General features: G+C 38.3%; 1 protein-coding gene across 1 annotated transcript in view; it reads left to right on the forward strand.

The window, feature by feature from the left end:
• GPC6 (glypican 6) overlaps window positions 1–23355 on the forward strand; it is a 526929-nt gene that overhangs the window by 441654 nt on the left and 61920 nt on the right. Inside the window, exon 4 of the mRNA XM_062020522.1 lies at window positions 15997–16127. Within this exon, the coding sequence (XP_061876506.1) occupies window positions 15997–16127 (131 nt within the window). The remainder of the gene's footprint in view (window positions 1–15996; window positions 16128–23355) is intronic.

Genomic DNA, 23355 nt, shown 5'->3' on the forward strand with positions numbered 1-23355 from the left:
CAGATTTTATAAACATAAGTGGATTTTCAGTGCTACTGAACCATTTGCACTAAAGGAAACCACAAGTATGAATTATAGCCAGTCTGGCATGTGTTTTTGTGTAACTGGCCACGGAGTTCGCAGTAAATAGATTTCCAGTCCTCGATTAGATATTCTAGTCTTCCCATAGGAAAGAAGAAAGGAAAAGCTTTGTAGAAAGAGGCCTAATAGGGATATAAAAATATTTCATATTCTTTCCTTGCCAGAGCCTCTTTCATTTTGAATTAGTGAGACTCCTTCTTATCACAAAAAAAAAGACAAAATAAGAACTGTCTTTTCAAATACTGTCATTTTACATCTAAATGACTGATGTTTTAGAAAAAACTTTTCTGTGTCGTAATTCTGTCAAGCAATTGTGATCTGGGATGTGTGACAAGGCTGAAAAAAACTCATCTGAAACACAGCCACGATAATTTGTTCATGAGTAAAAGCTCCTCCATAGGTGTTGTGTAAACTAATACCAATCATACAAATATTTGCAGAAAAATTAACAAATTCAAAATGTTAAGGAATAGACTCAGTGCAAGGGATCAATTGGATTTAATGGCTGTTATGTTTCCACATATACAGAGATTGTGGAAGTAATCAAAATAAATGTTTTTATTCCATGGTTTGAGTAAGCATCACCAAAAGGACAAACTTATTCCAGTTCCATTTGTGCAATTGAACTTTGAAAAAGCAGGTTGTCTGAAGAAAGGATGGTGTCTATCTGCTTTAGGAGAAAAGATGCCAGGCTGCTATAAGTATTACCAAAGCCTTCTGGTTGGGAGAGGAACATAATGTTGCCAGGTTAAACATCATTATTTATATTAGTTATTGTTAACTTTATGTATGGGGCTTGTGGGAAACAGTGAGGACAAAAAAAAAAAAGGTATATTAAATCTTCCTTTTACCAAAGTGGCATGTAATTGACATGTCTTTGGAGGCCTTTTTTAGTTACTGAGTGGTGGCAATGCTAAGCAAAAAGATTTCTCCTCTTTTCAGATAGGATTCAGTATCCAGTACAGCACATCAATATGAAATTATGCAATTTTCCCTGTTGTTTTCCTTGATAAAATATATGACATTTGTAAGCAGTGTTGTAGGAAAGCAGACATTGCTGTACCAATTTTTATAATAGTGTTTGCTGTCTTTTTTCTGCCCCCTCACTTTTAATCTCTTGAAAGAGTGAAAAATAATTTCCCCCATAGATGTTGTCTTATTCCATTTGATAAAAAATGGATTTTCTCCCCCAGGTTTTGAGTGGAACCAAAACTATCATAACTTATTGTTTTTAATAGGAACAAAAATATCAACTTAACTACCATCTAGCCCTGTCATGCCAAAACATGTTTATTTCTGTAAAGCACTGTCCACAGACATCAGCTCAACACCGGGAATAGTTGTTCATTTGCTGCTATGCACTCAGCCAAGGGGAAACAAAATTGAATTTTTTCTGCAAAACCTGAAAATAGGAATGAACAGCTTCCTCCAAACCAAATTGTTGAAATGATGCTTTGTTGTGCTTTGTGACTTTGCTAGGCTTTGGATCATGTCTCATTTGTTTGGCAGCATTAATAACAATCTTAGCGTCTCTAATAAAAGGTATAATTTTTAGGGATTATATCTTTTGCATATCACTTTGGCATTCAGAAAGTCTGAAATAGGTGTTATTTTTGATAGCAGTAAACCATGAGTGCAGTAACATAGGATAGATCTTAAAATTTCTTCTTCTCTGTTCCTGCCTGTGCCTGTATGGATCTGGGAGAGCTGCAATGAAATCAATGTTAGTCTCCCAGTGCTATAGCTGGGTTAGTGATGGAAGAATTTCACCGACATTTGATGTATTCTGGTAAGCAGAGGAGCTGGGTCAAGTGGAGATGTATAAAGTTTAGAAATTGTATGAAAACTGGCCTCAAACAAAGGTCTGTGGCAGAGGAGGAGCTTGGGTGAATAATGAGAGTTGGAGGGTTGGACAGACTGGTACAGGGGCTTGAATGCAGAGGCACAAATCTGATGTGCTTTGGGCAGCCACTGAAGAGGAGATCCAATGTGAACAAATTCACAACAAACTTAATCCCTAAATAAACTGGATGGATGGGATCTCCCTCTGGAGGTCTCCAGAGCTGACTACATTTCCTCATTTAAAGTACGAAGAATTGGGGATGAATGTTCCACTAAGTGGTTAGAATTATAGATACAGGTTAAAACTCAAAGTTAATTGATCTCAAAACATCTGCATATCTTCCTACATTCCCTAGTCTGTTTTTCTGACATTCAGACATCTTATGGGGAAATAGAGTTAATTCGTATTCACAGAATCATGGAATAGTAGGAGTTGGAAGGGACCTTTACAGATCATCTAGTCCAACCTGCCTGCTAAAGCAGGTTCACCTACACCAGGTCACACAGGAACATGTGCAGGCAGGTTTTGAAAGCCTCCAGAGAAGGAGACTCTACACCCTCCCTGGGCAGCCTCTGACAGGGCTCCCTCACCCTTACAGTAAGATAGCTTTTCCTTATGTTTAAGTAGAACTTTTTGTGTTCCAGCTTTTGTTCATTACCCCTAGTCCTTCTACTGGACACTACAGAAAAAAAGTACCACCCCTATCCCCTTGACATACACCTTTTAAATACTTGTAAGTGTTAATAAGATCCTCCCTCAGTCTCCTCTTCTCCAGGTCAGACAGTCCCAGGTCCCACAGCCTTTCCTCATAAGAAAGATGCTTCAGTCCCCTGATCATCTTGATGGCCCTGTGCTAGACTCTCTCCAGAAGTTCCCTGTCTCTCGTGAGCTGTGGAGTCCAGAATTGGACACAGGACTCCAGATGAGGCCTTACTAGGCCAGATTAGAGGAGGAGGACAACCTCCTTCTACCTGCCAGACACACTCTTCTTGATGCACCCCAGGATGCCATTGGCCTTCTTGGCCACAAGGGCACATTGCTGGCTCATGGTTAGTTTATTATCAACCAAAACACCCAGGTCTCTCTCCTGGAGCTAGTCAGTCTCCAGCCTGTACTGGTGCATGGGGTTGTACCTCCTGAAGTGCAGGACTCTGAACTTGCCCTTGTTGAACCTCATGAAGTTCCCCTCAGCCCAAAATCTCTCTTGGATGAAACGGAAGCTAATTGAATGATTTAAATTCTTTTTTTCCTGTTGGAAAATGCTCATTTTACAAAATAAAAAAACTTGAGGGAGAATTAATATGATGGTTCCCTGGCCACTGGCCTGGAAACGCCGCCAATGTGCAGTCAGCCAGCAAACTTTCTGTGAAAAATGTTCAATTTTAAAATTTTTCACCCTCAGTTAAAACAATTTTTTTCTTCCTGTGAAAGTTTTAGTGGGAATGAATCTTTTATTTTCTGGCCAGCACTGTCTGTGTGTTGTTATTAATATTTATGATGATTACAACATATCAGTAAGTGGCCTTGTGTGATGAACATTAGCTTTTAATATTACTTTGACCTTCTCTACAGTGGATGAATGTTTTTATTCTTGATCTCCAAATCATTTAAAAGATCGGGACACAGATAATTTAGAAGAATTAAGGAGTTCAAGTGTAGGATTTTACGTTGCCTCTATCCTATTGATTAGTTCTGTTTCATCCCCATAATATCGTTAGTGCAGCTAGGCAAACACACAGAAATTGCTCTTCCTTTTCAAGAGGAATGTCAAAACAATAAATAGGTTAGTCATACCAGCTCTATCGATTTGTGACAACCTTGATGTACACAACTATTTGGGATTCAAACGTTTATCAGGGGGCTGAGAGGAAACAACACATTTTTATTTGCTGCATTGGGGCTCACTGGGAGAAAATGCTGTTAAGCTTCTCCAAATTCTTTGCATAGTGGCAGGCTTTTAAACGCAATCAGATATCCACAGTACATTTCCATATTAATCAATAAGATGAAAGGCAAAAATCAATTTTGTCTGTGCAACTGTGTGTGACACCTCCCTAAGAGCTGTCCCCACTGGGATGGATTCACGCCAGCAAAGCTAGCCATAGGCTGATTGTTTATTTATGGCAAGGAAAGGGATAAAGTCAGCTCAGTGACAAAGTAGCAGGAAAGATGTTATTTAGAAGATGTCTATTCAAAAATCTGGTGTTGGTACCTAGAAAATATGTATTTCTGATCTTAATAGCAATTGTGGTTTCCCACATAAAACAGAGGCAAAAAACGCATTTTATTCAGAAGAAAACAAGGCAGAATTTACTGAAGGTACTCAAGAGCATCCAGATACTCTTCGATAGTAATGGAGAAAATAAGGAACTTACCACATAGTCTTGGAATTAGCAAAGTATTGTTATTCCAACATTAAGAAATTAATAAAATGTAAACCTCTAAATTCATATTCTACACTTTCCTTCCTGTACTGGAATAGACAATGAACCTTAATATGACCCATGTCACTCACAGTTTGGCTAGCCTCTATTACATCCTCCAATAATCCTTCTAATTCAAGACTGTACAATGTTAGATGACAACTTGTGTTATATTTCTAAGTTTACCTTTACAAATGTCTTCTGCAATGTGGTATCCAAGATGCTATTTCAGTGTAGATTTATTCATAAATACAAACACATTTTCTTTGCTGCTCTTTTACTTTGCTAGTTATTCCCAATATTAAGTCTGTGGGTTTTCTTTATGATTGCTAAACTATGCTATGGTAGTATGAACTGAAAAACTCAATTTTGAGTGACAACAGTCAGCCCAGAGACCTCCAGTACCTAAAAGAATGTTAGAATTTATTTCTTTTTTCTTATATTAATCACTTGATTCCGTTTTACTGCACAGTCATTCACTATCATGAGATGCTTCTCAGATTTTCTGGAACAATGTTCGTTTTTACACTTCTGAACAGTAACACCTCACTATTTACCCCCATTCCAAGAACATTTCTGAAAAGCTTTTAACAGCAAAGTCTTAAACATAAAGAACTGCGGAGTCTGTCAAAAATGTCTTTGGTGTGAAAGTTATCCCAGACTAAGCTTTCTACAATTAACTCAGATTGTAAACCTGATTTCTAGATAGGTGAAATTAATTAAGGACTAACCCCAGAATCACATAAAAAGTATGGGTTAGGAAGGGACCTGTGGAGACCCTCTAGTGTCCAACCTTCAGTTGAAGATAGGGCCTTGGAATAGGTTTTTCAGGGCTCTATAAGCCAAGTCTGAATATTTCCAACAAGAGAGGTTTGATCACATCCCTGGCCGACCTATTCCACAGTATAATTGTTCATATAATGATTTGTGGGTTTTTTTTCTTTTAGCCAAGAAGAAATTTGTAACTCTTTTGTCTTGTCTTGTCACTCCAAATCCATGTGAAGACAGTTTCCCCATCTTCTCTGTACCTATCCTTTAGGCATTGAAGACTCATGAGATCTACCTTGAGCCTGATCTTTGTAAGTTGAAGAAACACAGTTTATTCAGCCTTTATTTGTCAAGTTATCCAACCCTCTCATCATCTAGGCGACCGTTCACTAGACCATTGCAGCCCTAAGAATGGCTAAAACTTCATTAGCAATCTTGATGCAGCACTGAAGATGAGTCGAGAGCCATAGACAGAGACTATGGAACAGAAAAAAATATTCAAGGAAAAGAGAAAATACCATGGGGACCAATGTCGTTCTGTAAGTGATTCTGAGTAAACTGACAATAAGAATGGCAAGTCTGTTAGGTTTAAACTGTTCCTAGAGAAGATGTTATTCTTGCAATAACCAAACAGTTTATTGAAATTTAAAAAGTCAAATATGCATCACTTCTCAGGAAAAGACAGCTCATTAATTATGTTTTCAAAAGTTTACCACAAATTCTATCAAGGTAGGAAAAAGTTTCAAGGTTTGAAAAAGCATGTCAGGACTGATAAGGGAAATATGAATTATTATCATGGTTTTAGGCGCAGCCAAATACAAGGATCACACAACTGCTTGATCACTTTTCCCCGCACCCCCCATGACAAGCTGGGGAATAGAAAATGTACCAAGAGCCTCATGGAAATCCCTATGGATTTGGAGGGCTCGTTCACCAATTATGATTCTGGGCAAAACAAGCAAGACTATTTGACTTGGGGAAGAAAACAAAATTAATTTAATCCATCAACATCCTAAACCATAAGAAACAGAAAATAACAGAGTGGGATGATGATGAAAACCACAAGCAGCCTTTGAAGACCACCTTCCCCCCACCCCTCACCTCTTCCCAGGCTCAGACACCTGATCCTGATGTTTTTACCTCCTCCCCCACTGAGCAGAATAGGGGGCAGAGAATGTAGGTTTCAGGGTTTCAGTCAGTCCAATGGCTCCCATGGCTTGTCTCACCCCAACCAACAGGTTGCCCATAGAAATAGTGGATGCCCCATTCTTGGAAGTCTTCAAGGGCAAGTTGGATGGAGCTTTGCACAACCTGGTCTAGTCGAAGGTGTCTCTGCTCATGGCAGGAGTGGGAACTAGGTGATCTTTAAAGTCCCTTCCAACACAAACTATTCTATGATTCTATGAAATCAAGTGTGTTAAGGGAATCTATACAACTTTCTGAGTCAGACATAGGGACCAAAAAGGGCCTCTGCAAAACAACACTGATAAAATCTGGCTTCAAAAGTTTAATTAGTTCTAGACACCACAATACCAGAGAGTTCTACTAAAGGAAACAAATAAAATAGCAAATGACCCAAGGAAATAACTTAGGAAAACAGAGGAAGAAAATTAGCATGGAAAGTGTGACAGAACCCAAACTGAGTAGGATAGTAGAGATAGGATAGTTGTCTACAAATATCTGAGGAATGTAAAAACCAAGAAAAGGACTGTTTAAGAGGATATGAGGTAGCTTATTAGAAACAGTTGAGTAAAATTAAGAGGCAGAAAAAATACTCCCCCATAACTGGACAAATATTTTGATAGTGATGCACAGCAGACAATGAAATAGCTTTCTTTTAAAAAGTGGGAAGAACATAACTAAGCTATTTGAAGACTGAGCTGGACAGATCAGTAGGGAATGTATACCGTGGATAGTTAACTCTGCCTGGGCAGCGGAATGGCTGAAAAGATCTTTGAAGCTCTAACGTCTGTGACTATATCAAGATAACGCAAGCTGTGTACTCATTTTTTTACTGAAGAAAGCATATGTCATCAAAGAAGAATGAAAAAGCTGGGCTTTTTTCAGTGTTCTGGGCCCCAAGTCTTGAAAGAATTATGCACAGTAGTCAATGTTAATACAAATTTAAACAACAGAATACGGCAGGTAGCATACAGGCATGCATCAATATGAGTTATTTTATGTACTAACATTTTCTGTGACTGATGATGAGATTATTTATACATCTCGACATATGAAAAAACAAGAAGATAAAGATTTTATAAATGTATTGCATTATATTAATTGATTCGTGACAAACATTCAGACAGAATCCTCAACATTTGGCAATAACAATTGCTAAAAGTCCAGTTTAGGAGAGCATCTGGCATTCAGTTCCCATTGAGTAGTGGAAGAACAGTAATCGTAGACAAGGATTACCAATTTGCTTGGTCTATGCTAGTTTCTTTTTGCATAAGTGAACAAAAATAAGACATAATCTAATAACAGTGCACTAGATTATTTAGAACTGCTCAAAGTTACAGAAAGACAAAGAAGTAAAATCATTTTAATATGAACATTTTTTTCCGAGGAAGAAAAATGTGTGCTATGTGGAATGCTCAAAACTGTCTAGTGAACCCGCAGTTAATCCTATAAAATTCTTTTTTGTGCTATCTGTTGCCATAGGATGACAATTGCATGTTAATATCGTTTTCATACATATATTGTACAAGGTATTAAAGATATTAAATCCAGCAAGAGTGACAGGAAAATCTCAGTTTTTACAGAATTGAGTATGGAAAACTTTAGCTTATTCATACTGTTCACAATTCTTTTTTTTCTCCTTTGAGGAAGAGTAAGTGATGTTGTCATCAATCAACATGGCTAAATAGCTGATCAGAAATATCAAAATTACATTCTAATTCTTAAATCTGCAAGTTCTTATGACTGAAATGAAACATAGATAATAAACAACTAGATCTGATTCTCTGTACACATTTTTAAAGTTTGCCTTTTTTATTAATTGGTAATTAACCCGGCAGTGACAATTATGGATTCCAGTCCCTCCTGTAAGAACCTATGATGTACTTTTCATTACATCAGCCTTTGGATATCAGCATTACAAGTATAAGCCAGAAAAGCCAATTCCAATTATGACCTCTTCATAAATGCTTGCCTTAAATACTAAAACAGAGACCAATCTTTCTGTTCAGGTGAATAGCTAAGTATTCCATAGCAATAGCTTTGAAAGGAGAGCTATCAAGCACATAAAAATAGCAGAGGGGGTTAGGGTGCTTTTTCAACAAGTACATTTTTGAGCCTACTCACAGCAGGCAAAAAAAATTACATGGAGTCTCCCACATTGTGGTTGTACTCCATAATGGTAAGCACATTGTGGACTGCATTCTTCTTCACTACTCCTTTGAACTTCATACTCTAGGAAGAGCTACAGAAAGATCAGAAAGTCTGAAAGGGTGAATGGATCCCTGTCAGACCGCTAGAAAATGTTGCTAAGCCTTAGAAAGCATTTAAGAGTGACCTGAAGTTTGTACAGAGTGACTTTTACCTTGCCTATTGCCAGTCTTTTCTCAGAAAACAGCTCTGTCACATGGATCAGGATGAGATTCTGGTGCTTTGACAGTTTGCCAGAGAAATGCATGCATATCCCTTTATTCGCATATGCACACACATCTTGAATCAACTGCCTTGAACCATAGGCTGGACCTCAAGACCCTCCAAATTCTTCACCTAAAGCTGCACCCCTCACTGAGTATCTAATTTAGACTTCAAGTCTTTCCAGCTTCTGGTCTCCTCCTACTCAACAGGTAGTCCAGCTTGAAGTTTTCTAGTAGGACATTATAAATACACATACTGACAATACACTGCACATCCACATTTTTATTCTCAACCAGAAAATGAAGTTTAATAAGAATATAGAGCAGACTTCAGTGATCAGGCAGCCAACAAGTTGAATGTGAGGTGGAGTTTTATTTTCCTCTTCTTTATTCTTTTTAGTAAATCATAATCTAGCAGTTTTGGCAGAGTATTACAGGGATCTATTTCCACTATTTCCACTGTTACTGTATTTCTAAAAAGTCAATATGGACCCATATTTCACTTGCTCATTCTTACTTTTTATTTTGTTTCATTAATTTACCATCTAATGTTCTAAAGATTTTATGATTACTATTTATATTTAGTGTCATACTGGAAAACTCGCTGAGTTTTGTCTACATGACATAGTAAATACAGCTCAAACTCCTGTCTCCCCTTGCCCTTGGTTGGAAGGGTGGGAAGCTACCAAATGAGCAGTGCTTTACAGCCCAGCGTGTTAGCAATTATAACCTTTTCCAAAGCAGTCATTGCTACTCTCAAGGTCATAGTCAGCTACAAGTGCTCAGCCTTTTTACAGCTCTTTCCTCTCTCTTCTGCAATCCATGGACTTGTCCATAGATTAATCCTTTGAAGCTACCTCCCAAAAAATTATTCTTATATTCTTTCACAAGCAAAAAAATGAACAAGCACATCACAGTTCTTCATAAACGTTAGACCACATTTGTGGGACCAGAAAAAATAGAAGACTTCCAATAGGAAATTTAAGATAAGACTGTTCTCCTCATTTTTTTTTCCCCTAAAACAAAATATACCTCAAGATTTTGTGAAGGACATGCGATTTAGCATTTTACCTTTTTTTGACTCCCTGAAGAAATGACGCATTTAGAGACTTCATCCACAGATGCTTTTTTTTAATTACCCTGGGGAAAGCTCAGTCATTGCTAGAATCTCACTAATTACTTAAAAGTAGAAGAACAAAGTGTGTGTGAAAGGAAAAACTGATGTCACAGTCAAACTAACATAGAAACAAAAAAAATCTTCATTTATGAGTTCTTTGAGACTTTCCTGTCAGAATCTCCTCACATTTTCTTGATGACAGAAGTGCAGCAAGAAAAAGGTGGCATTCGTTGTTTTTTACAGGAATTTTGTCTGTCAGTCTAGTTTTGAGGGTTTTTCACTTGTCAGATGTCTCATAAATCAATGTCCTTGTCCCTGCTCCTTCTATTTCAATCTTGGATTTGCTAGGAATTTTTCTGGAAGCCTGCCCTGAAGGAAATGGGACAAACAGGAAGATACAACTTTTAACATCAAGATAATTAAAAATAACAGTGGCTTTATGCAGTTCCTAGGAAACAGGGGCAGATTCTGCTCTGTTGGTATTATTAGTCTATCCATTGTTTTGCCTGGAGATGCTCGGGGTTCATGAAACATTATTGTATCTTTACATTCACACATGGTCTTCTGAATGTTTAAGTTACACAGTAAATCATTTAGCATGATGGCCATTTTTGTCCTGTACTTTTCACTAAAAAGGCACCTATGTGATGTAAAAAATGAAAAAAACTAAGTCAACCAAAGATTTCTGCACCACCTTTCCTATATAGATTGCTTAACAATGTCCTTCTAAGAGTCACTGTCAAATACCTATGGTATTTCTTGGTGTGGATGTGTGAATAAAAAGCAGTTAAACAGAACAGCTATGTTCAACCAGCACAGACATTCTAGAGCCTGTGGGGCTACATCCTGGGTTCCAGTAGGCTTGAGGTTTCTTGCTATATTAGGAAGGTACTCACTCCTCTTTTGAGTAACACACGTCTAGCAGATGTCGAGAGCGGTGGCACTGACGGTGAATCTAGTGTGCCATATGCTCTACAATTTTACAGGACTGTTTTGCAAACCTGTGTCCTCAAGTGAGCAATTCATCGTGTTTATTGTTTCCGAATAGGTGATGAACCTGCAACACAAGCCTGACTTACCTAAATTGAATTCCTGATCCACTCACCCAGCAGCTAGATGCCAGCATTTTTCCAAGTGCTGCAGTATATTAAGAGGGAAGACATTTATTTAGCTAAGGAAAGCAGATTTTGAAAAATGCAAAAAAGGGTAAAAATAAAGAACATATGTCATTGGACAGTACAGTCCAAGCTTATTAACAACAGAAAAACAGGTAGTGAATTAATCAGTTTTCAGATTTTTGTAGCACAAAGAATAATCAACCTCCCAATTTCTACTGTTTGAGTTGATTGAGATATTATTACACCCAGACAGTCTTCTTGAGGATTAAGAATTCAAGACTGAGACATATAAATTTTCTTGACTTCATTTTGAAATTATTCCAGTTTCTTCTGTAACAATTCTCTGTAACTACAGGCCAGTCAGCCTCACCTCCATTCCTGGAAAAGTGATGGAACAACTCATCCTGAAAGTTATCACTGAATATATTAAGGATAAGATGGTTATCAAAGGGAGTCAACATGACTTCACCAAGGGGGTATCCTGTTTGACCAACCTGATAGCCTTCTATAAGTGCATAACCGGCTGGCTAGATGAAGGGAGAGTAGTGGATGTCATCTACCTTGACTTCAGCAAGGCTTTTGACATCCTCATCAGAAAGCTCAGGCAGCGTGGCTTGGATGAGTGGACAGTGAGGTGGATCGAGAGCTGGCTGAATGACAGAGCCCAGAGGGTGGTGATCAATGGCACGGAATCGAGTTGGAGGCCTGTGGCCAGTGGAGTTCCACAGGGATCGGTTCTGGGGCCAGTCTTGTTCAACATCTTCATCAACAACCTGGATGAGGGGACAGAGTGGACCCTCAGCAAGTTGGCTGATGACACCAAACTAGGAGGACTGGCTGATTCCCCAGACGGCTGTGCTGCCATTCAATGGGATCTCGACCAGCTTGAGAGTTGGGCAGAGAGGAACCTCATGAGGTTCAACAAGGACAAGTGCAGAGCCCTGTATCTGGGAAGGAACAACCCCATGCACCAGTACAGGCTGGGGGTCGAACTGCTGAAGAGCAGCTCTGCAGAGAGAGACCTGGGAGTCCTGATTGATAATAAGCTAAATATGAGCCAGCAATGTGCCCTCGTGGCCAAGAAGGCCAATGACATCCTGGGCTGCATCAAGAAGAGTGTGGCCAGCAGGTCAAGGGAGGTTCTGCTCCCCCTCTCCTCTGCCCTGGTGAGGCCTCATCTGGAGTCCTGTGTCCAGTTCTGGGCTCCTCAGCTCAAGAGGGACAGGGAAGTGCTGGAGAGAGTTCAGCGCAGGGCTATCAAGATGATCAGGGGTCTGGAATTCACCTTAAGGCAACACTCTGTGTTGGATTTTCTCTAGAGATCAATGTTAAGGATAGGAAATTCAGTCTGGATTTTAATTTGAGGGCTAACCCAAAAAATCAGTAGATAGAAACTAGTTAACTCCACCAGTGATTATATTCCCAAGGGGCCTGCACACTTGCAATAATATGGTTTCCTTACTCTTCAAGGTTTCTCTCAGTCTCGGACTGTCAGATATTATAATTGGATAAGTTATGATAAGTTTCTGGATAAGTTTCAGGTAATATTGGGAACAACATGATGGTTAGAAAAGTGATAGAAGGAAGAGCTCCATCAGAGGTTAATAAAATCATTTTGCAGTTCATAGAAATGGCATTTGCTCATCCTCTTTTGCCCAAGTGAGCTTGTAGTACTCCTCCCAGAAGGAGATAGGAGTAACCCAGCAGGAAGTATAGACACTGCTAAATCAGTCATGGTCCCAAAGACCTGTTAAAGCTGAAGAAAATAAAATCAATCTTCAAACAGCATCAGTTTTCCATCTGTAAAAGACCTCAGCTCATCTGTGCAATTGCTCAAGATTTCTAGTCCTAGCTGAGCCCTAAAATGAGCCTTAACTGGAGGCATATTTTGTATCAGCCTCAGAAATAACACTGCCGTGGAAACCTGTTCTGCCTTAGCCCTTCAAGCATTTCTCTCATCACAGCACTTAGCCCCTTTCTCAGACTCTGCCTCTTCAAATATGTCCCTGTATAGGCCTCTAGTTTAACACTAGACTTGTCCCACGTTCTAGATCCAAAACAAGTACAGACTGATGATATAAAGACATATCTGTCATCAGTGAAGGTGTGGATATTTCAAATTATTTTTTTCCCTTAATCCATTGGTCTCTAGCCATATTCCTGTAATGCTAACTAAATAAGAGGTTGAAGGGCTGCAATGTGGAGTGATAGTGTTGGCTCACAGCCTCATTGCTTCCAACTAGCTTCTCCACAGTTTCGTACTGTGAATAGCTACCTGGAGTGGTCCAGAGTCATTCAAAGCCAAAGAAGGAGAGAGCAATTAAAGAGTACAGACAACCTGGGATCTGCTGCTTGATTTTCCTTGCTATTATTGTTCTTCATTTTCTTTCTCTTTTTTTAATCATAAAACTATAGCCCATCTGATTGAAACATAAACTTGACTCTAACTTTGAGTCCAAGCTCATGAATCCACCATCAGATCTATACAATACTGCATCAAACAAGGAAGCTCAATACATAGCAAAAACTCACAGAGACCTTTGACAGCCAGGAATTACCTATAGTTCTCTGCATCTGCCCATTTCCAGAACAAAGACTAAGGAAAGACTAGGTATATGAATAGAGTTAAGGATCAGAAAATAGAAGAGGGGAACACTAAGAGGGGAACAGATCTTTCATTTCCGTCTCCTAGAACTATTAATTTTGAAGAACTTTGCTTGAGGACAGATTGTACAAGGAATCATATAATCATTTCGGGTGGAAGAGACGTGTAAGATCATCAAGTCCAGCCTTTGTCCTAGCCTTATCGACCACTAGACCACTTCCCTAAGTATAATTCTTACAATTGTTCTTCTTACAATTAAAGCTGTGGTTTTTGTTCGGTTAAGGATGATGCACTTCTCTGCCATGTGGCTGAAATGCCACTTCAAGATTTAATTCAGAGCTAGTGTCCCATACCACTAGAAGAAATAGCAAGTAGCCACCACCCATTCTCATGAAGAGTCTTCAACAAGTACCTGTCTACCAAATTCTACTTCAACATAGTCACCTCTCTGAATTATGTACTAGAGTTTAGCACTAGACTTGTCCAATCTGACATTTTTCAAACTAAAGCGTGCTCAATTAAAGAGGCACCTGTCCTTAACTAAAGCTGTGGGTTACTCTTAGAAAATAAAACCAAAACAAACATAAACATTCTGACTATTTTATGCATTAACCCTAATCATAAACCTAATCCTGAACTAAACCACCAAAATCCAGCCACTAAGACCTGTGCCCTAACAAAGCCTACTACTGCTTGTGGCATCTAGGAGTTAGGCTGATCACATTGCTCACCAAGTGCTACAGCATAAGGGTTTTATACAAGCAATTCCAAAAATGTGAGGAGGAAAATCCTGTATACTGTTCCACACTTACAGATTCTACTTGCATGTAGAATTGCTAACTTATTTCAGGAATCTGTAAGTGGATGCACGTGTGTGTGTCTGTGTGTGTGTGTGTGTGTGTTTGTACGAAAACTGTTTTGTTTCTTCTTTCAGTGCTAGATGCTGTTTTCACTAAGTTTCTCAGTGGAAATGGTTTAAACTAAATAATTTTAAAATCACATACTGCCAAAACATCTCTATTTGGAACCAAATTCCTAACATCTCACCATTTCTCGGGGTTAGCAGAAAGTACTGTACACCCCATTCCAGATAACTGACATTACACTCTTTCCATCCTAAAAGTACTGCAAAATATTAGACCCAAATTTGCAAAAGTGGTTCAGTGCTAGCTGACAGTTAATTTCCATTTCAGTGGGATTTTTAGGCATGCATTGGCTGCATATAAACAACATATTGTAATCCTCAGGTCAGGTTGTGAATGAGAGTCTGTGTCTCAACTGCCAGGGTGAGATGCCAGTCTCTTCTTCCATACAACCACACACAGGAACTTCTGTGGGAAGGGAGACAGACATGCAGGCTGGAAAAAGAGCTCCAGGACTCCGCAGCTAAGTGCGGAGCTAAGAAATGTTCTCCACATATCTGCTGGGGGACTGGTGCTTACAACAGCAAAGTACACATGGCGTCTGTTTTGGAAGGAAGTCTGTTTAGAATCTTTTGGAGCCTAAGTCTGAGTGATAAGGAAGAGACTGTGAATATTTTTGTTTATCATGTGAAAATCACAAGTGGCTTGCGTTTAAAGCTGTGTCTTTAATTTTAAATGTCAGCGTATGAGACAGGAATCAAATATGATGTTCAAAGGTATAATATAAATCCCATTTATCACATGGCTGTTTTCCACAGAAATCCTGATGAGTCTGTGTCTGTGCATAGACAAATGTGATGTATGGCAAAACCTTTTTTTACTGTTATTAATTTCTATTCAGTTGCTTGTTTTTTACTTGTTAATTTTTTTTTTGGAGATGGACTCTAACATATATTAAGCAAACAATTGTTTTCAGGATCCAAAACATACAAATTACATATGTTTCTGCATACAACATTTAACCATATTTTGAAAATATAGAAAGGCAAATATGGTTTATACCTATAAGCTAGGGCAGAAATCCAATATTTATCTGCTGTGCATATTGCAAGAAAATGAGATCATTAAGGTCAGAAAGAACAGCTGCTTTAATTATAACACCTTGATATATCATATCAAAGTTTTCATCATCTCATACAAACTCTAAGAACATATCCCAGGGATTTATTTCCATCATCCTGTTCTTTCTTTGGAAGGAGACTACATAAAGTACACTTCAGATCACTGGCTGCTTCGAGTGGTACAATGCCACTTGAAATAATTTTACCCCAAGCTCAATAATGCTATGGCAACTATTATTAATCCAACTTTTATAGCTTTTATTCCTCTTTCTGTGGTGGCAGGAAAAGATATTTTGACAGCTGTGAAGCTGCCCTGCAGGCTTCACAGTCCTGCTGCCACACACTTCTACAGGGTCCTGCTCGAGAACACTCAGTACCCATACTTCCAGCTAACAACGCTGGTCTGCCTGAGGCACCCAAAGGTGTCCCTTCTTTAAGGGAATGGCTGCTTTGTGTTTTAACAGATGCTATGCTTCTGGTAGCGGAGAGATTAGAGGGACCATTCAACATTGAATCAGTCATGGATCCTATTGATGTCAAGATTTCTGAAGCCATCATGAACATGCAAGAAAACAGCATGCAGGTGTCAGCAAAGGTACTGTGTGTTCCGCCTTCTCTGTTACTGAATGTTATAAGCAAGGGGAAAAACATCTCCACTATTTTTCCATACAGACTTTAAGAAAGATTGTCTAGACCACTAGAAATTGCTTTTGCTCATTCAACAGTTCACCAGACTGTCTTTGAATTGTTCATCTAGTAAAACAAGCTCAAAGTTTTAAAAAGGGAGTGGCTCAGAGAAAGGTACCATTTACTGAGCTCCAAATTAATCGCTGTGAGACATTTAAGGAAAACAAAGTCCTGAAAATTAGTGGTAACTCTGTAAGCAATATTCTACAGAGTATATTTGGCAACTTCTGCTCATGTCTCGTCTGTGATTCTCCATATTCACTTCCAAACACATTTTACACTGTCTACATCATACTGTAATACAATGCATTTGAGGAGAATACAGAAAATGTTCTGTTTAACCTACTTTAATAGCCACTCAAGGGAAATATTATTACATTGCAGACTCTCTGATTACCAGACCTCTATTTGATAGAGTTTTGTCTGGATTCTGTCACAAAGATAAATAGAATTAATGATACTAGCTTCCTCCTTTCCATTTTGTGTGTCTCTGTGTGTGTATACACAGATCACCATCACCTCTGAACCTCATGTTAATAAGATCCTTTGAATTCAGTAACAGGTGCTGTTGAGCCAATAGTCAACAATTAATGGCTTTTCTTTACTATTCATCAGTGCACTGAAGCTTAAAATCTAAAATCAACAGTTTGCCAGGTTCTCTGCATTAGCAATTTCTACCTCCCGTGGATAGTTAGGTGCTGACTAGGCTGCCATCCAAGCCAGTGAATTTCCATTTCTTGGAAAGAATCTTATATAACTGGGAAAATGTGGGTACAGAGGCAGGAGACTGAGGTTAATATTCTTTCTGCCAGCCCAAAATTAACTGGGTTTTATGGCCTCAGTGCTGCAAGTTGCTAAGGATTTCCTTCAAAATGGTTTTTTTCTTTCAAACCTACAAGAAGTTGCTTGGATTTTAAAAACAGTCTACATCCTGCATGAGATGAGACTTTGTTCTGGCAGCAGTGATCAAGCCAAATTATCTCAAATATTTTGGGAGTTGAAGGCTAGCTTCGGCAAACTCAGCCCATATTCTGCACCATGAGACTTTGGCAGCAATGATCAAGGTATGCAACAGCCAAATTCTCTCAAACATTTTGGGACTTAAAGGCTAGCTTCAGCAAACTCAGCCCTTACCTTAAAAAAAAAAAAGAAACAAAAAATATTTTCACTGAAAACTCACCCAAGGCTCAGGTGTATTTCATTTTCCTTTTTGCTTGCTCAGTTCTCACAGTTTTTCCATTAGTCAGGAAGCTGCATCCCTGCCAGAGTCCAATGACACCTTGGCACAAGCTCATCTCACTACTCGTTTGTAGTAGAGCAGACTGTTTCTCCTGTTCCTCAGAAATATTTTATGTGCTGTAAAGATTAATAAATCACACCAATTCCATTTGCAATGTAAAGTTTTTTCTTATAAGAGAAACTTTAGCCAATATTTTCTTAAATCTGGAGAAACAGAAAGCAAATGACAGCAGTGAAATTTATTTTATTATATTTTCATAGCTAACAGAGCTGTCTATGGTTGAGGGGACTTTATATATTTCTATGTAGACCATTCCTCTCTGGAAATGTGATTTCCTTGTTTTCTTAGGTCGTATCTATCTTTTTTAAGATCCTGATGCATGGAAATGCTTTACTCTTAAAGAAAAGTATAAGAAGGCAAAGACTTTGGGTTTTGTGTTGCGTTCTCATATGTCATGTCAGATCTACAGAGATGATATATGAGCAGACTTCAAATCAGTCATCTGTTGTCTAATTTTTTCCCCCTTAATACATACTGACCACTTAGAGCTTCAGTGAGAATGACAGATACCTTGCTGGATGTAATGGAGTGCATGGAATGCAATTGCAGACCTAATGCAGGAGAAAAGCCACACTTGTCAATTATTCTGAGACGTCACTCGGGAATCTTCAGGAAGGGTGTCAAAACCACACTATTTTGTCTTTCCTCAAACAATATCATATCTTTCATTTGACTGTACTCACTGCAAATGTAGTGACTAGGAATCACAGTTGGTTTTCCACAGATCAGTGCATTTTTACAACAAGAGAGTGGTGATGCACTAATAATGTTATGCCTGTAACACCCACATACACATAGATTATTCTTCACCACTGACATGTAGCTTTTTTCTACCTAAAAATCTAGTTAATGTTTAGAAGGAGGGTCTATGCTGTATTCAGTAGAATTTTGGGCCACTGTCTATAATGTTGTTTCTCTTCTAAAATGAAGAGAACAAATAACAGTTTCTTCCTCAAGGTTCTCTCACTAATATCATTCTCATTGCTGGCAGAAGACCCAGAGATCATTCTATCCAAAATCCATCTTTCTCCTGTTTCAAAGGTTTATACAAAATTGCCCTGTTCCAAAAGTCATTCACATTAAATTGCATTATCAATTTGTCTTTGTATCACAAAATGTTTTGCATTATACCATCTGTAATTATATATTTAAATTTATTTAAGAATAATAGAAGTATGTTTGGCATCACTTTTTTCTGTTGTATCTAGCGACAGGACAAGGGGTAATGGGATGAAGCTGGAACACAAAAAGTTCAATTTAAACACAAGGAAAAACTATTTCACTGTGAGGGTGAGGGAGCCCTGGCACAGGCTGCCCAGGGAGGGTGTAAAGTCTCCTTTTCTGGAGGTCTTCAAGACCCACCTGTACACGTTCCGGTGTGACCTGATCTAGATTTAACAGGGGGGTTGGACTAGATGATCTCTAAAGGTCCCTTCCCTTCCAACCTCTACCATTCTATGATTCTATGATTCTATCATAACACATTGACTATACATTACTGTGTATATCGAGGCAATATTAAGTGAACAACAATGTACACTTTACATCATAATAAGTGTGTAAAATAAGTAAGAATGCATGGTCTTACATGAATGATGAAGTCTTCAGTTTTAGACATCAGCAGAAAAATACATCATGGACTTTCTAAGTCTCCCTTTTCATGGTGTGTCCCTCCATTTTTCACTTGATCTAGTATCAAAAGTTTTGTCTGATATCTTTTTCTTATAAATATGCACCTCCTTTTCAGCACTATTCTTCTGAGAAATTGTCTTCATGATTACAGTTGTACTAATAAATAAAAGAAGGACAAGGACCAGTGCCTGATCTTGAGGTCAAAGTGTTACAGACTGATTCATTTCTATAAGGCTGAGATCCACCTGCTCTGGAGCTGTTTCACTCTACCAAGAGCAAGTTAGAGCAGTCCAAGAAAAAGCCAACAAGTTAACAATTAATCACTGCAGACAGTCAAGGCTTATTGCTTTAGCTCACACTTTGTCTTTCATTTCCTTAGAAGACACAATCACTCTGTCTTCCACTTTTGATGGGTGGACATCAATATTGAGATAGGTGCACAGAAATATAAAGGTGCTATATGTGCGTCTTCTATCTTTGTACTTCTGACCAAGGATATGCAGACTCAGGACACATCCCAGTACCTATCACTGCATAAAATGATGCATCTCTGTCCCTAGTCCCTTAACTTTTCTTGTTTGTGTTTTGATTGTGGTTGAATTCTTTTGACATAGTTCACATTAACCATCTACTACTATTATGTTAAGATCCTCCAATTCATCCTGAGGCTAGAATCTTACTCTGTTTTCTTGATATTTTTCTGCAGTCTATATTCAACACTGTCTAGAAAGTCTGACCACAAATCCCTAGGCTTCACAGGCTGCTCATCTTGTGTGGCTGTCATGTTGCTAAACAACAGCCTCAAGGAAAATTCTATTCCTGACAGCTGCAATACCTGGAGATGTTTTTCAGAAAAGAGCAATGGTCTAGAAAGTAAGACCCCAAGTCCTTTCTGCTAGAGGAATCTACATGCTCTGAATCAGACCCAATTTTCCCTTCTCCAAGAAAAAGCAAGGATTGAAGATCATCAAAATTAGTGTCCATAGGTTCATCATCTAACACCTGCAGCCATTCTGAAGGAGTAACATCTGCACAGCAAATCACACAGTGTAAAAACAGTTAGCCTGAGATTTCTCAGATGCCCCCCAAGACACTGGCACTTTATAAGAGCCATCTGGGTCTACTCAGACTTCAGTGGTGCTCCCTGAAAGTTGCCTCTGATATAAGTCAGTTTGCAATAGATTTATCATGAGTTTCTCCTGATCTGAGACACACTCTCTTCATTATGAAAATGTCTTTGTTGTTCACCAGTGGTACCTCTCTGTATTTGAACATTATAGTGCCAAACCCAGTGCTCAGCAACAGCTTGATTATTTCTCAGGTGAAAGTTTCATATTCTGTACATTGTTTCTCATGGCTCAGTTCATATCCGATACTTAATCATAGCATACATTTACTTTATTCTTATTGTCATTCTCCTTGAGGTAATTCAGGGAGTCAAACCCAGAGTTGTAACATACAAATGCTCATTTCAGTCTTGGCCAAAACAAACATGTTTTGGAAGCCTTGAGAATCTTCCCATAAGGCTGTCAGTACCGTTACCTTTGATTTCTGCTTCAAGTCAAAGAGTAAATCATACATCTGTTTTAACAACATGAATGTTTACTAGTTGACATCTACTGAGATTACTCATTCACAAGAAGCAGAGGAAAACTCGAAAAAGACAGCAGAGACAATGTTATCTATTTTTCTTTAAAATGGAGAAAACTTTTAACTTGGTTGCATCAGCATAATTGTATTTTCACTGCTACTTAAAACAGAACTTACTGGACTGTTTTCTGCATTTTAAACAGTCTGGTTCTATATAGATATGTTTTGCTGCTGTAAGTGTCATTTGGCTGCCATGTCAAAATACTTCCACTTTCGGGTACCCCATAACCGACTCTCTGCTTAGTCAGTCTTTAATCTACTTTTATCTGAGCTGATGGATGAGACATTTTAACCTATAGATATATGTTCCTTTTTGGCAATTACTTCAGCTAAAAGGATGAATGAGCTCCATGACATAGTAGACTATCTATGCATTATTTATAAGGAGGAAATCTTCATAAAACTACATCCAAGGTTCTTCTTAAAATAGCCTCCGAGTTTCATATTAATAAAACCTCTTCATTTATCTGTGTTCTTTCCAGAGCTCAGAGTAGGAAAAATATAATAGTATTTCAGGAAAAAAATCAATGCTATTCTGCCTGAAGATGAGAGAGTTAATGAAGCAGAATTATAGAGAGACAACAGGAAACACTGAGCATCAGCACACACCTAAATAACAGTATGACTCAAGGCATCAATAGAGAACAAACTCTATCTGCAGGCATTCAAAAGTTCAGGTTCTTCTGGGAAAAGGCCTCTTTTTTATGATATCTACATTTTAGTCCTGAAGTAGATACCTCCATTTAGTCAGCTCAATAGCTGTAATTCTTCACTGGTTCTGTTGACTTGATCTCATGGCTTGTTTCATACCCCTAATCACAGAGGTCTGAAGCTCTTCATAATACCCTAGGAGATCTGATTTGAGCATTAGCTGCAGTTCAGCAGAGACTGGTCTTGTGTTAAGACAGTCTTAACAGATGTCTCAGATATCCCAGGACCTCACAAACCATTACAGATGTTGATGTGAGGGCAACTGAAGGGCACTTTTGACCTCTGCTGTATAAAATGAAAGCTTAGATGTTTAGCTTCAATATAGACACTTACATATACACATCTAAATTTAAGTACCTTATTTTCAAATTTCAAATAGAATCCCTCCTCTACATTCAGATGACATGGACTGTACCAATTACATAAAAAATGCATTTTTTTAAATATAGTAGATTTATGCTGCAAATTCACAGCATGCATAATGAAACACCTGAACGTTTTTCCAGAAATTACTCAGTATCTCTGAGTAGCATTGTGAAGAAAGTATTTCTTGTTCTTCTTGAGGGGGACAGAGCACTGGCACAGGCTGCCCAGGGAGGATGTAAAGTCTCCATCTCTGGAGGTCTTCAAAACCCGCCTGGACACATTCCTGTGTGACCTGATCTAGGATGACCTGCTTCTGCAGAGGGGTTGGACTAGATGATCTCTAAAGGTCCATTCCAACCCCTACCATTCTATGATTCTATGAAGCATTTATTACTTTCAGGTATCAGCTTTACAGTTTGTGTTCTGTCAATTAATATCTAGACACAAATTAGGAAATATCTTCTTTGCAATCAAAATTTGGTTAATGAACACTGCATTCTTACTGCATTTCTGCCAGGCCATTTAAAATTAAATTACTACTTGCTACAACTATTTATATGAATCTGAAGACCACAAAGTCTGTGCTGGGCTTTTTTCAGCATGCCATAAGAAAAATGAAACAATAACACCAGCTATGGTGTGCCTTATATACAATGGTCATAACTCAGTTTTATAATTTGTTAGTAGAAAATAAATTATGTGGACTCGTAGTTTCTCCACATGGTCATCCAAATAGTCTAAGAGTCACAGACTAAAATTTAAGAAGATTCAGTGTCTTTACTTTCCTTTCCACTGAGAATCAAGTTGCATATTTTGGATAATTGTTGCTTGTCTTTGAGGGAAATACCTGATTGCTTAATTGACTAAATGAGATTTCATAGATATCTAAATAAATGGTTGAGTTTTCTGCATATAACTGTTCTTCGGTCAGAAGAAATATGAATAAACTTTTGTAAGTATAACTGATGTCCCCAACATATACATTTGGCCCTTTAAAACGTGCAAGATCATATACAATCACGTATAAATCTTGAATATTAATCTTGATTCATTTTCATCACTGATAAAAAATAAGATTACTTGCTACCAAAAGAATTAGAACTTTACAAGTTAAAATTGTCTCTCCTGGTTGATTAAATTAATTTATTGTCCAATAGTCCTCATGACTAGGGAGAGTATAAACTCTTAACAAAATCTGGCAGATATTCTGAAATCACAGCAAGCAATATTCCACTCATAAATTAAAAATCCCAATGGCCATACAACAGCTGACTTGCTGGACTTTGAGCCAAAATAAATCTGATGATTGGACATAAATTTAGTATGAAACAGTTTCTTTCAGCAAATTTTCAGTCACTTGGGGCTTCTGAACTAACATGGGGAAGCCTAACTAAAAGCCAGATCTTACATACCCTGAAAGCAGCAAAAGTCACACCATCCACAGGTACTTCAGGACACAACTACTGAAAGTGGAAAA

This window comes from Colius striatus, chromosome 1 (assembly GCF_028858725.1).
Source record: "Colius striatus isolate bColStr4 chromosome 1, bColStr4.1.hap1, whole genome shotgun sequence".
NCBI lineage: Eukaryota > Metazoa > Chordata > Aves > Coliiformes > Coliidae > Colius > Colius striatus.